This window comes from Podarcis pityusensis (genome assembly GCF_964106645.2).
Source record: "Podarcis pityusensis genome assembly, chromosome: 14".
NCBI classification, from domain to species: domain Eukaryota; kingdom Metazoa; phylum Chordata; class Lepidosauria; order Squamata; family Lacertidae; genus Podarcis; species Podarcis pityusensis.
This window is the reverse complement of record NC_138039.1, coordinates 39497213-39512330: the sequence shown is the minus strand read 5'-3', so window position 1 is coordinate 39512330 and position 15118 is coordinate 39497213. Positions and strand designations below refer to the sequence as shown.

The window sequence follows — 15118 nt, the reverse complement described above, 5'->3', positions numbered from 1 at the left end:
TTATCAGTCCTCTCTTTGCCACTGAAAGTCATATTGATACTTGGTCATAACTGATTCTTGCTTCTTAATGAGCCTGTATCTACGACCAATGATTGTAAATGTACCTTTGCTCTCACTCACTACTCACACTGACCCAATGTCAAACTGCTGATAGAGCTTAATAAAAGATATGGAATGGCAGCTATTCAGGTCACCCTAACCTCTTTTCTCCAGAAAGTCTCCTATCCCTTTCACAGCTACACGAGAGAGAAATGCAACAGGGGACACCATGCTCCATGCCCAAAGTAAAAAAAAAGGTTGCACCTGTGGAACTGCTGCCTAGCATGAAGCTTAATAATAGGAAGCAGTTTAAAAGTGTCATCTGCATTTTAATAAGGCACAATATTGCTGTCAAAACAGTGAATAATCTTGTGGAACCTCACATTTATGGTGAGCATGAGGATTTTTTCCCCCCAAATGTGCACCCAACCACTTCTTGTTCTTCTATTACCTCTGATGAACAATACTTATTATTATTATTATTATTATTATTGCAAAACCTGTTAATCAGAGACAACAAAAGTGAAAAACTGGCGCTTCAAGGCTCCCTCCCTCAAACCTGGTTTTGAAAAAAGTTGTTTTCTATTGACTTGATGGCGTGTAACACCAGTGCAACACCATGCCATCATCTCATTCTTCCTTCAAAGAGCTCAGCACACACAGCTCCACCATCCTTCTGGGAGCTCATACTCGCAACACCCCTGCGAGGTGGGCTAAAGCTGAGATTGTGCACATGACCCAAGGTCACACTGTGGGATTCTGAGGGGGTTTCACACCACCATAGGAGCCAACTCCTAGGGGCTGAGGTACCTCCCCCCCATAAAATACAGTGGTACCTCAGGTTACAGACGCTTCAGGTTACAGACTCCGCTAACCTAGAAATTGTGCTTCAGGTTAAGAACTTTGCTTCAGGATGAGAACAGAAATCTTGCTCCAGCAGCGCGGCAGCAGCAGGAGGCCCCATTAGCTAAAGTGGTGCTTCAGGTTAAGAACAGTTTCAGGTTAAGTACGGACCTCCGGAACGAATTAAGTACTTAATCTGAGGGACCACTGTATTTGAGAGGGCCAAGGCTCCCCCAGAGTTCATGAGCATTGCCGCATCATGTACACAGTGACACATCATGCAATCCATTATATCAGGGTGGGGCTTACCTCCCCCCTCCCATATTTTATTCAGGTTAGCACCCCTGCCCATCACTCTAGCCACCAGTGCCAGATTAAACCCTGTGGAGGCCTCTACTCTAGGCAGTTGAGATCTCCGGAGGGGCCCTCACAAATTATCTCCTAATACATTCTTGATTTTACCAACCAACCATTTTAATAAAGCTTCCAATCAGCTACTTGCGAATATTCTAGTAGGATCTGGGCTTGGTGGGAACGCACAACGCACTAACTCACAGAAAGCTTCATATCTGAAGATGTCTCGTGGGAGTGCTCTAGTGGGGTAACGCTGAACTACAAAAGGTTGGTTGTAATTTTCTTTTGATCCTTGGTTGCGGGGCCCCTAAAGGCATGGGTACTGCTAGGTGGGCGGCCGTTAAAAAAAGGTTAAAAAACGGTAAAGGACCCCTGGACGGTTAAGTCCGGTCAAAGGTGACTATGGGGTTGCGGCGCTCATCTCGCTTTCAGGCCAAGGGAGACGGTGTTTATCCACGGACAGCTTTCCAGGTCATGTGGCCAGCAGGACTGAACAGCTTCTGGCGCAACGGAACACCGTGACGGAAACCAGAGTGCACGGAAACGCCATTTACCTTCCTGCCACAGCAGTACCTTTTCATCTACTTGCACTGGAGTCATAGCTGTCAACTTTCAGATTTGAAAATAAGGGATCAGCAGCCTCTAAAATAAGGGATCAGCAGCCTCACCTGTCCGGGGGACAGTCTATGGGATATCTAACAATCTAGCAGCGGGAAACAGCGCTGGAATAAGGGAATTTCCCGCAAAAAAAAGGAAAGCTATGACCTGGAGTGCTTTCGAACTGCTAGGTTGGCAGGAGCTGGGACAGAGCAACTAAGCTACCACCAGCTGCGGGGAGTGGGAAGGAGAAGAGGAGGTCCTCACCTGGGTCGGCCAGCAGCACTTTGGCGCCGCTGCACTGGAAGCAATGCACCAAGGACCTGGCCCTGATGTTGCAGTTGAGGCAGGCCATGGCGCAGCCCAGCTTGGCGCAGCCCAGCCACAGCCACACGTAGGCGGGCTGGTTGCCCAGGAAGAGCGCCACGGTATCGCCCTGCCGCAGCCCTGCGTGCTCCCTCAGCGCCCTCGCCACCTGGTTGCTCCGCCGCTCCACCTGCTCGTAGGTGTACACCTCGTCTCGGAAGAGCAGCATGGGCTTTTGGGGAGCCTGGCGCGCCCGCTGCCTGAACACCTCCAGCAGCGTCCGCGGAGGGACACGCGAGGCGGCGCGGCGAGACCTTTGCGCCACGCGCACCAGCTGCAAGAAGAAGCCCAAATCCTGGAAGAGGTAAGGGCACGCCAGGTTCACCAGCAGAGGCAGCAGCAGCAGACCCGCCAGCGCCGTGTACAAGCCCGGGAACATGGTCTCGACGGCGCCTTGGGGAGACTCGACCCCCGGCGCCAGCTCGTCGCTCCTCTCTGCCCAGGCGCGCCGAGCGCACTGAGGCGCCTCGCTTGGTTACCGGCGCAAAAAGTGACCGGCTCCTGCCAAACGAGGGGCGGGTCCAGCCAGCCAGACGGGAGCGCGCGCTCACGCTCCCTTTCTCTCTCCAGATTTCCAGCTCGCCTGTCTCCTCCAGAAGCGGAGATCAGAAGTCTCAAACTTCTATTTCTTTGGCGATCACGAGTAAGATTGCCTTCCATAAACACGGTTTGGGGTTTGTTTTGTTTTATGTGTGCGCGCTGACCAACGCACAGTCTTCGCAGTAAGGTTCTATTCCAATGGCGTGAGTATCGTTTTCCCAGTAGTGATGTACGGAAGTGAGAGCTGGACCATCAAAAAGGCTGATCTCCGAAGAATTGATGCATTTGAATTATGGTGCTGGAGGAGACTCTTGAGATTCCATGGACTGCAAGAAGATCAAACCTCTCCATTCTGAAGGAAATCAGCCCTGAGTGCTCACTGGAAGGACAGATCCTGAAGCTGAGACTCCAATACTTTGGCCACCTCATGAGAAGAGAAGACTCCCTGGAAAATACCCTGATGTTGGGAAAGATTGAGGGCACAAGGAGAAGGGAATGACAGAGGACGAGATGGTTGGATACTGTTCTCGAAACTACCAGCATGAGTTTGACCAAACTGCGGGAGGCAGTGGAAGACAGGAGGGCCTGGCGTGCTCTGGTCCATGGGGTCACGGAGAGTCGGGCACGACTAAACAACAACAGAGTATCATGACGACTGGTAGATATCTTATGTGCTGCAGCCTTCATCCGCCTTCACAAGCGGTTTTAACATACCGCTTGTTTTTTGTTTTTAAGTTATTATTGGGTTTTATAAACAAGAATAATGTTATACAAAAAAGTACGGTATACTAAGTTTTCTCATGTCATTTGTATATCACATACTGCTTGTTACCATCTGCCTGTTCTGCTCTTGATTCCTTTTTTAAAAAATAAAATAAAATTGCAGGATGCAAATATATTTTTTTCTAAAAAAAATATTTTAACTGGATTTTACAAAACTGAAAATGAAACGACGAGTAAGGCATGATAACAAAAAGATGGCACCCTCACTCTTCCTGGTACAGAAATGGACCAGAAGTTGAATCCTCCCCCCACAGTACTGGCCATGGGACAGTGTCCTTTACCACATGGGGTGGGGGTGGGAAAGTAGGCTCCTTATGAACATGCACAGATCTTCCCTGCTGCAGAAGCAGGAGTGCCAGAGGAGCAGCCCTGGTGTCCCCCAGCACCTGTGGGTGGTGGCCTCACTCTGCCTAATGGTAGGGCCGCCCCTGAGGGCTTGGTTGGTTCTGTCCTCAATGTATGTTAGACTATGTAAAACAGGGGTTGGCAACCAAAGGCCCATGGGCCACAAGCGGCCCATGGGGGTCATTTAACCGGCCCCCGAGCCGCCCCCGAACCGAGCCAAAGTTGTTGTTGACTTGGGGGGGGGTGAAGTTGTTGAGCTTTACTCATAATGTCTACTGAGTTCAATGGGAATTGCACCCAAGAACCTATGCATAGGATTGCAACCTAAAATCAGAACAAAGGGATTTGCAGAAGTGTTAATGGGATTAATGCTTTTTATGTCTGGTCTTCAGTTGATAAAATCAAAATCATCAAATCAAATCTTTGTTATGGTCATAGACCAGCATAAGGAAGGGGTGGGGTGGGTACAGTCATTTAAAATCTGAAAAACGATTTGAAAAACTAAAAAGTATTTAAAGTCTATAAAAATCTAAAGGAGGCAAGGAAAGTCTAAGCGAAGAGTCAGGAACATTAGACGGGAGTGGCAGAGCATAAGCGGTTAGTATATATAGCTGTCAGTCTACAGAGCACTCTGATATGTGCTCATTAAATCTAGTTTGTGACACAAGTCATCGTCCGACGAATTTTGAGTGCAGCTGTGCAGAATCTGGCAACCATGTAAGTTGTAGCAGGGTTGGTATCTGAAAGCAGCTACAAGGTATAGAATTGCCCTGTGTGCCCTGGGTATAAGTATGCAGTAATGGTAAGATGAAGCTAGTACGAATGTCTCTGTAATACAGGCACTGTGGAAGCACATGCTCTGTTGTTTATAAAATTGAAACTTTCAGCGCAGGGATGTGCAATAGGGTGTCCAATCCTTGCAACAAGGTAGCTAAAGGACAGTCCTGCAACAAGGTAGCATACCATAATTGCAGTAGGAAATGTGCAAAAAATGGACACACTTGAGACAGCAGAGCAACCCTAAACATAGAAAGCCTGTTCAATTTATGCTTGTTCATGTTAAACTGATATGTTGTTGTTTAGTCGTTTAGTCATGTCCGACTCCCACTGACCCCATGGACCAGAGCATGCCAGGCACTCCTGTCTTCCACTGCCTCCTGCAATTTAGTCAAACTCATGTTCGTAGCTTCGAGAACACTGTCCAGCCATTTCGTCCTCTATCGTCCCCTTCTCCTTGTGCCCTCCATCTTTCCCAACATCAGGGTCTTTTCCAGGGAGTCTTCTCTTCTCATGAGGTGGCCAAAGTATTGGAGCCTCAGCTTCAGGATCTGTCCTTCCAGTGAGCACTCAGGGCTGATTTCCTTCAGAATGGATAGGTTTGATCTTCTAGCAGTCCATGGGACTCTCAAGAGTCTCCTCCAGCACCATAATTCAAAAGCATCAATTCTTCGGCGATCAGCCTTCTTTATGGTCCAGCTCTCACTTCCATACATCACTACTGGGAAAACCATAACTTGAACTATACGGACCTTTGTTGGCAAGGTGATGTCCCTCCCCTTCATGAATCACTGCCTTGCTGTGGCGAAAGTGCTTGAATAACTCAGAGAAGCTATGAGCTATGCAGTGCAGGGCCACCCAAGATGAACAGGTCATAGTGGAGAGTTTTGACCAAACATGATCCACCTGGAGCAGGAACCGGCAAGCCACTACAGTATCCTTGCCAAGAAAACTCCATGGACAAAGACAACAGGCATATAAACTGATATAAAGTAAAGGTAAAGGGACCCCTGACCATTAGGTCCAGTCGTGGCCCACTCTGGGGTTGCGGCACTCATCTCACTTTATTGGCCGAGGGAGCCGGCATACAACAATGTGGCCAGCATGACTAAGCCGCTTCTGGCGAACCGGAGCAGCGTACGGAAACGCCGTTTACCTTCCAGCTGGAGCGGTACCTATTTATCTACTTGCACTTTGACGTGCTTTTGAACTGCTAGGTTGGCAGGAGCAGGGACCGAGCAACGGGAGCTCACCCCGTCGTGGGGATTCGAACCACCGACCTTCTGATTGGCAGGTCCTAGGCTCTGTGGTTTAACCCACAGCGCCACCCGCGTCCCATTCCAAACTTAGGCAGAAAGAAAACAAGCCTTTAAAACAGATTGGGTTGACATCACCCTTTTTGCTGGCATATGTTCCCCTGAGTTGTCAGTTCATGTGACTGAGCAGAACTGAGTTAGAATCCAGTGTAAGTTTCCCCTGCCTCGTCGTGCTCCCAACCTGGAACACCCCTTCAGGGCTTGTGCAGGCAAAAGCTTAGTCTTGGCTCAGCCCTGCTGAGCTGGGATGTGGAGCTTACACTGGTGTAGCCCGGCTGTGCCAGAAATCAGCCGGCTATGCTGGAGTCCTGCTGGATTCCAACTCGCTAGATCTGGTAGATATTGGGTTTGGATTGCTCCCTTCGTTTGCCACTAGGGAGCGAATGTGGACTACAGTGCATCAGTTCTCTTTAGGCAACACTGTAATCGGACAACTCTACAAGCAGAAACCCTCATAGTAAATATTAGAACAACAACAAACCAAACAGAAATCTATTTCCTCTGTTTACTCAACACACACTTCATTATTGCCTCCCAGAGCAAAACTTTGGAAAAAGAAATCAGGAAGCAGTTAGAGGTTTTATTAATTGCTCACTGTTTTGAGATTGTTTTTATTGTTTATTAAGGGTTTCAAAAGAACTATTTTGTAAATTCATTAACAGAAAAGCAAGCATAAGGCATAGGGCTAAGACAGTTGTTGATAACATTACTGTGCTATTTTTAACACTTGCTTGATCCAGGGGTTAGAAGAATCTCTGAATACAGCCTATTTCCCCCCAACCCAAACTCATAACAGTATGATTAACCTGACAAGTAATAATATATTTTTATTACTTTGATTAAACGTGCGAAATGCTTTGAGGCTTCTGTTTTAGAATGGGAAGGTGGGGCTTTAAAAAAGTTGTTTTTATGAAGATACAAGCACATGCTTTGCAAAATAGCACAATGTCATAAACAAACTTTTTACAAATGTCTACATTGATAAAACGACAACCCATTAAGTACTGTACTTCAGACGGCACCGTAAGTTTAATGGAAAAGGGAATAAAACCTTGCCAGGCTGCCGCTGGACTTCTTACCACTCAGGGTTATGAGGAGTGTGTAGTTGATTTTTCCTATCGCTTGTTAAAGTTTGTGCCTAGGTATTCTCTGACCTCGATGTCTTACTTTTTCCTGCTCCATAATTGGCTCGGTTGTGGGGGTCCTTGCCATATTGTATGTCTTGGAGACCACAGAAGGCTAAAGACATTCACGTTATTTTTAACATGCATTGGATTTCAGGTGATTTATAGCCACGCAGAGCTCTTCCTAGAAGAAAGTGGCTTCGAATGCAACATATCTGTTGCAGAAACTCTAGAGGCTGCTGCCGTTTCGATCTCTTTCCCCCTCCTCAACCTCACGATAGTATTTCTCTACTGTCATGTGAAACATACATGCCTGCCTCATGATTTGAACTTGGGCTAGATTCCTGGCCTAGGGCCCACATTCTCCCTTTTTCGGAGGAGATTGCTACAGGGATGTGGCAGTCTTCAGACTAGGCCAACAGTCATTCCCATTGGCTAATGGTACCCACAGTGTGGACAGGCTGCAAAAGGACTGAGAGTTAGAGAGAGACGGGGCTAAGACCTGCCATAAGGCTGTGAGGCAGCTGCCTTGAGTGGTACAGTCAAACCTCAGTTGTTGCACGTAGTCCGTTCCGGAAGACCGTTCGACTTCCGAAACGTTCGACAACCGAGGTGCGGCTTCTGATTGGTTGCAAGAGCTTCTTGCACTCAAGCAGAAGCCATGTCAGGTGTTCGGGTTCCGAAAAACGTTCCAAAACCAGAGCATTTACTTCTGGGTTTTCAGCATTGGGGAGCCGAAACGTACAATAACGGAGGTGTTTGGGAACAGAGGTTTGACTGTGCTAGGAATGGCAGTGAATCGTCCTGTGGCCCCTTAGGCTTCTGCCTTTGGGAGAATATTGCCCTGACACTAGTGTTGAAATAAGATTCAGCTGCCAGACCTGAACAACTTATTAAAAAAATTACTAACATTTATTATCAATTAGTAATTGTAATTTTATTATAAATATATGAAACATAACAAGTAATCATTGCTTTTTTATTATTGAAAATTAAGAATAACCATAATTCGATTTGATTCATTATACAGTCATACCTCGGGTTACAGATGCTTCAGGTTGCATTTTTTGTGTTATGGACCGCCGAAACCTGGAAGTACCAGAACAGGTTACTTCCAGGTTTCGGCGGTCGCACATAAGCAGAAGTGCTAAATCGGCTTTGCGCATGTGCAGAAGCACCGAATCACAACCCACGTGTGCGCAGACGCACCACTTCAGGTTGCGGACGCTGCGGGTTGCAAATGTGCATCCTGCACAGATCACATTCGCAAGCTGAGCATCCACTGTATTTCTACGCTGCTTTTCATGCAAATAAATCCAAAAGCAGTTTACAAATAAACAACAACAACAACAACAATTTTGTTATTTATACCCCGCCCATCTGGCTGGGTTTCCCCAGCCACTCTGAGCAGCTCACAGCATATATCAGAACATACTAAAACACCAAACATTAAAAACTTCCCAATACAAGGCTAACATGATAGAAAATAACAGAACATCACAAACACAGTGTAAATCATATAGAATAATTAACAAATCATCAGCGAAACAATTGCAGTCTGCAAAACACTGTTGCCGAAAGCAGATTTCCTTCAGAATGGATAGGTTGGATCTTCTTGCAGTCCATGGGACTCTCAAGAGTCTCCTCCAGCACCATAATTCAAAAGCATCAATTCTTCAGTGAACAGCCTTCTTTATGGTCCAGCTCTCACTTCCATACATCACTACTGGGAAAACCATAGCTTTGACTATACGGACCTTTGTCAGCAAGGTGATGTCTGCAACAGTATAATGCCACCTTAAACAGTCATGGCTTCCACGGATGGGACATAATATTTAAAGAGCTAGCTTTGGCTATACATACATACATGTATGTATGTATGTACATGTATACATACGTACATACATGTCTGGGTCATCCAGAAGTACATGGCACCTAACTGGATTTTTTTTATTGCACTATATTTCGTATATGTCATTAATGTCATACATATACCGTAACTCTGAGTAACGAACGTAGCATGTTCTGAAGCCACGAGAAGTAAGCTGCCTAGAAGGAGAATGCTGTATCTAAGCCTGATTTTGTGTATTTCCAAAAAGAGGAAATACTTTGCCAAAGAAGATAACGAAAAGGGAACTCACATCTGCATAAAATATGCACACACCAATTCATATATGTATATATTCAAATTTAGAAATAATTAGCATAATTTAGATAGGAGTGAAGTACGTCCTGCCCTCATAGCCGGGAAAATTATGACTAGGTGACCTGTGTCCCTGCTCATTCTGCTGCCCAGCTGCTGTTGACCTTTGATGGGCAACTTCAAAGCCACTCCTGCTTTCCTTTCATAGGCTTCTTTATCTTTCAGCCAAAATTGTTGTGCAATAGAATGCATAGGCAAGTTGCTGGTTGCTTCGCTGCACGAGAGATGGGGCGATTTGCTGCCTGATGAGTTTCTACTAGCACAACTGTAGCGCTGGATCCCTCTATTGCATAGCTGTCAACTTTTCCCTTTTCTTGCGAGGAATCCTATTCAGAATAAGGGAATTTCCCTTAAAAATAAGGAAACATGCAGAAAACAGCATTCTTAGAGAAATCAAAGAGTGGAACTGAGGGAAGCTGGGAGGTGGGTTTGGGTGGGTTTTGTGGGGGGGGGAGGAAAAATGGGGGGGAATAAGGATGATATGTTTCTGGATAATATGTTTTATTTTAATTTTGAATAAAAAAAAGTTTATAAAAAAGATAATTTTTTTGGGGGGGGAAGGGAAACGTTGACAGCTATGCTGTTGTGTAACGTTAAAACTCACCCGTCTGCTAGCGCAAGCAGCCCCAGGCAAGCAGAGAGCGTTGGATACAGCCCAATAGCATCTTGCACCATGTACACAAGTCCCAATGCACATAGATGCAAGAACACCAAATACCCTTTTATTTTTTCAGGGAATATTACACGTTCCCCATTAAATCCCGAGTGCACACATGATGCTGTGCTGTTAGCAACCCCTCTGCAATTCTCAGCTCTAAGACTGCTTTGGGTTCATCGTGAAGGAGATTAAAAAATATATATGTTTTTTTAAAATACTTTTTTAAATACTACGTGGCAAACTGGAAACGCTGAGCTGCCTGCAGTGTCTTTCCTGCAAAGAGCATGCATGCAAAAAAATGTGTGCTATTGCAAGTCTCCCCAGAGCCGTTCTGCTTAGCGTTTGTGACTTGAGAATATTGTTCTTACAATCTAGACCACTGGAAACCGCAGCTGGCGGGCTTCTCTTCTACCCATGCTGTGAGCAGCAAGCTCTCGAAGGAATGTTGGTATGAATGAAATATATCCCAGAGAGCAGCTTCCCGAAACGTCCGTGCCTTTCACTACTCAGCACTGTACTCCCTTTCAAAATAGCAGAGTGTAAGATGTCACGTATTAGAACCACTGACGGCATGGACTGGAGTGTATTGACACAGAAGGAAGCGAGCCGCGTTTGGAAGACAGGAATGTAGCTCAGTAACAGAGCACAGGATTTGTGTGTATGTTCAGTCCCTGGGAGGACTCGGAAAAGCGGGAAGCGCAAAGAACTGCTGTTACTCACTCTAGACTAGGAGCAGTGAATGTGGAAGCTTCCACATATTGTGAGTCGAGGACCTGCCACCCGCATGGGATTAAGACACAAAGACACATTATTTTAGGTTAATGGGCAAAATTGTTGTTGTTTAGTCATTTAGTCGTGTCCGAATCTTCGTGACCCCATGGACCAGAGCACGCCAGACACTCCTGTCTTCCACTGCCTCCTGCAGTTTGGTCAAATTCATGTTGGTAGCTTCGAGAACACTGTCCAACCATCTCGTCCTCTGTCGTCCCCTTCTCCTTGTGCCCTCCATCTTTCCCAACATCAGGGTCTTTCCCAGGCAGTCTTCTCTTCTCATGAGGTGGCCAAAGTATTGGAGCCTCAGCTTCAGGATCTGTCCTTCCAGTGAGCACTCAGGGCTGATTTCCTTCAGAATGGAGAGGTTTGATCTTCTTGCAGTCCATGGGACTCTCAAGAGTCTCCTCCAGCACCATAATTCAAAAGCATCAATTCTTCGGCGATCAGTCTTCTTTATGGTCCAGCTCTCACTTTCATATTGTCTTTGTCCATGGAGTTTTCTTGGCAGGGATACTGGAGTGGCTTGCCGGTTCCTGCTCCAGGTAGATCATGTTTGGTCAAAACTCTCCACTATGACCTGTCCATCTTGGGTGGCCCTGCACAGCATAGCTCATTGCTTCTCTGAGTTATTCAAGCCCCTTCGCCACAGCAAGGCAGCCACAACTTTATTGGTTACAGCATGTGAGTGGTATTGGCTTAGGCATTGGATAAAACAGCAATACATGACTCCACCCTGCTCAGCGGGGAGTCATTTCAGGGGTTAACAACCAGTGGGAGGAGCTTGTTGATGCAAATACAACTGGAAGCTTCCCCATGACGTCACCGAGGGTCGTGCTATGGCCCTAGCCACCAGCAGGGCATTGGGCAGGATCCACAACCACCAGATTCCTTTAACGGAATACCCAAAAGAGGAGGGGTAGATGATGGCCATACTCAATCCTCCAACACAGTACACATATTCCAATGCCTAACCGCCAATACCAAAACAGTTGTGACAAGGCAACCAACCGAAGTCCATAGCAAGGTCAATACGCAGAGGCAGCTGACCTAAAAGGGAGGGAGGGCGGGAGATCCATAGCTGTCAACTTTTCCCTTTTCTTGCGAGGAATCCTATTTGGAATAAGGGAGTTTCCCTTAAAAAAAGGGAAACGTTGACAGCTATGGGGAGATCCGATGCAAGCAGGAACCGACTGGGGTCAGAGCGCTGCCGCATGGCTGTTTATATGCAGTGAAACCCCGCCCACCAGCCGGCCCTATTGGCCGGCTGAAAGGCTTGGCCACGGCAGCAGAGGCAATCAGAAGCAGGGAGCCGAATATGCCTCCCTGCTGCTCCCGCTCACAACTCCTCCCCTCTGGGAGGAGGAGAGGTCTTATTGGACTACAGCTCTGATGTGCTCAGCCAGCACAGCCAAGGCTGAGGGATGATGTTAGTACAGAAACATCTGGAAGAGCCACAGATTCCCATCCCTGTCGTATGCTGAATCTTTTTCCTCCATTCAGTTTTCTGATGCAATGAATACAAATTTTATTTAGAGGTGGCAGGTTTTGAATAACTGGTGAAGGCTGCAGAACTCACCAACTACAATTTCTTTGCTTGGTTGACAGGGCTCGAACTACAGGGGTCCAGAAGAGGCTCATCTCTCATTTATGGTCCTCTCAGCTACTATTTTTATAAGGATATATGGAGAACAAGGGGACCTGGGTGGCGCTGTGGTCTAAGCCACAGAGCCTAGGGCTTGTCGATAAGAAGGTTGGCGGTTTGGATCCCCATGACGGGGTGAGCTCCCATTGCTCTGTTCCAGCTCCTGCCAACCTAGCAGTTTGAAAGAATGTCAAAGCGCAAGTAGATAAATAGGTACCGCTCCGGCGGGAAGGTAAACGGCATTTCTGTGCGTTGCTCTGGTTCGCTAGAAGCAGCTTAGTCATGCTGGCCACATGACCCGGAAGCTGCCTGCAGACAAACGCCAGCTCCCTCGGCCAATAAAATGAGATGAGCGCCGCAACCCCAGAGTCATCTGCGACTGGATGTAACGGTCAAGGGTCCCTTTACCTTATATAGAACAAAATTTGGCTAAAGGTGGGAGGAGTCAGGGGTGGGGCTTGTGACTTTCATTGAGGTCCTCCAAGCTCCCCCTTCTTTAGATCCACCGCTATGAAAAATTATACTCTTCTAAGTTCTTCAAAGCGGATTCTTCTTCTGGGTATTCTCAAAACATAGCTCAGATTAAATAACTAACAAAAGCTGGTGGTCAGTGGAGTGTAAGAAATTGAATTTTGAGCTCTGTTGCTCAACAATTTCAGGGAAGGATATAAGTTAAACTGGTTCATCATCACACGGGTTAGGTATGTTGCACTGACAGCATTTATCCTAGCACTATAAAGTGTTCTGTGTGCTCAGTGATCTGTGGCTCACTTATGGGGCCATAAGGGAATCTGTAGCTGGGCAGATAACCTCAAGAGCCAACCTTTTGGTTGTTGTTCCAAATGTGAATTTTTCCCTTTCCAAAATATACTTCCCCTTGATTTCATTGGATGGCCTCAACCTGTAGTGTTGTGCAAGAATTTTACAATCTACTTTCTCCAGTCCATGCCATAATTTTATCAACTTTTAACATGTCCACTCTTGATTGCATCCCCCATCCCTCTCTGATTTCTAGGATAAATGTCACATTGTACACATTTGAAGTACATTTAACACATATGACTTCCACCGAAGAATAATGGGAACTGTAGTTTATTAAGGGGGCTAGGAATTGTAGCTATGAGGCGTAAGCTACAGTTCCCAGAATGCTTTGGGGGAAGCCAAGTGCTTTAAATGCATGGTGTAGATGTGACTTGGGGTTCACATGCTTCTTCAGAACAGACATTAGCTTTATAGGCTAATCTTTTCCTGCTGGAATTATTAGGGGCAGGTACTTAATGTTACTTATGAACTCCACCCTAGCCCCTCTCTGAGTACAGTACATGGTGCCTAGGGAACAACTTGCACATTAATAACAGCAAGACAAAGGAGATGGTGTTGGACTTTCAGAGGAAGAGAGGAGAACTACCCCCGCTGTACTTCGGGGAGGGCTTTGTGGAGAGAGTCACTTCCTTTAAATTCCTAGGAGTTTATCTTAGTGAAGACCTTACTTGGAAAATTAATACAACCCAGGTGGTTAAGAAAGCCCAACAGAGACTCCATCTCCTCAGAATATTGCGAAAGAACGATGTCAATCAACATTTGATGATCTTCTTCTACTGGTCCACAATAGAAAGTGTCCTTTCATACTGCATCACGGTGTGGTACGCTGGTTTGACATCATCTGATAGGAAGTGCCTACAGAGGGTGGTGAATACAGCACAAGATATTATGGTCTGTCCCGTGAATCTGCTGGATGACATCGCGGAAGAACGTTGCCTCAGGAGAGTGAGGAAAATTCTCAGGGATGATTCACACCCTGGCGGGCACTTTCTTGATCTCCTGCCCTCGGGCAGAAGATATAGAAGCATGATTAGTCACACCAACAGGGTAAAGAACAGCTTCTATCTGTGGGCTGTTAGGCTGCTGAATGAAAAGATAACAACAGGGCAGCTGACTTTCGGGTTTGGTGGGTGTGCGTCAGTAAATGAGGGGAATTAAGACTAAGAGAGCTGAGTGGGGGGTGTGTGCTTGTGTAATCTCACTGTATACAAGTTGTACAAGTGACAATAAAGTATTTCAATTTCAATTATAGTGGTACCTTGGTTCTCAAATGCCTTGGTACTCAAACAACTTGGAACCCAAACACTGCAAACCCGGAAGTAAGTGTTCCAGTTTGTAAATTTTTTCGGAAGCCGGATGTGCTCCGTTTTTAGTGTTAGGCCTCCGATTTGAGTGCCACACTTCTGTTTTGAGTGTTATGCTGAGGTCTGTCTGTTTTTGCTATTTATTTTGTGTTTTTGTTTTTTGCGGCTCTTTTCTTTTGTTTTTGTGACTGTGTGGAACCCAGTTCAGCTACTGATTGATTGATTGTGTGACTGCAGTATTGTTTATTGCTTTCATTTTATGGATCAATGGTCTGGTTAGATAGCAAAATTCATGTTAAACTGCTGTTTTAGGGGTTGTTTTCAAAAGTCTGGAATGGATTAATCCATTTTGCATTAAGGTACTTTCTATGGGAAAGGCCGCCTTGGTTTTGGAATAGACTTCCGAAATGGATTAAGTTTGAGAACCAAGGTACCACTGTGTTAGGAACCTTCTAAAACAGTAGCTATGGGGGTCATCTCCTAGCTGCTGGTGGGCAGGATCCTTTTATTCCACCTGTAATCCAGGCACTGCTGACTGCCTGGCAGGTGGTCCATTTGTGAAAATTGATGTTCAATTTGTCTACTTTCCAACCTCCTGGCAAGAAGGCTGGTTATACTGGTGAGTTGCAGG

The 15118-nt window shown here is 46.2% G+C and overlaps 1 protein-coding gene and 1 long non-coding RNA gene across 3 annotated transcripts in view; both read right to left on the bottom strand.

Annotated features, from left to right (window-relative positions):
• SLC27A2 (solute carrier family 27 member 2) overlaps positions 1-2656 on the bottom strand; it is a 32830-nt gene extending 30174 nt beyond the window's left edge. Inside the window, exon 1 of one of the 2 annotated variants that reach the window (XM_080980395.1) lies at positions 2101-2656. In XM_080980395.1, the coding sequence (XP_080836521.1) occupies positions 2101-2578 (478 nt within the window). In that variant the 5' untranslated portion in view covers positions 2579-2656. The remainder of the gene's footprint in view (positions 1-2100) is intronic. The other variant, XM_080980396.1, reaches the window with a different exon arrangement.
• LOC308462757 overlaps positions 1-15118 on the bottom strand; it is a 226437-nt gene that overhangs the window by 100748 nt on the left and 110571 nt on the right. The gene's annotated exons all lie outside the window — the stretch shown is intronic.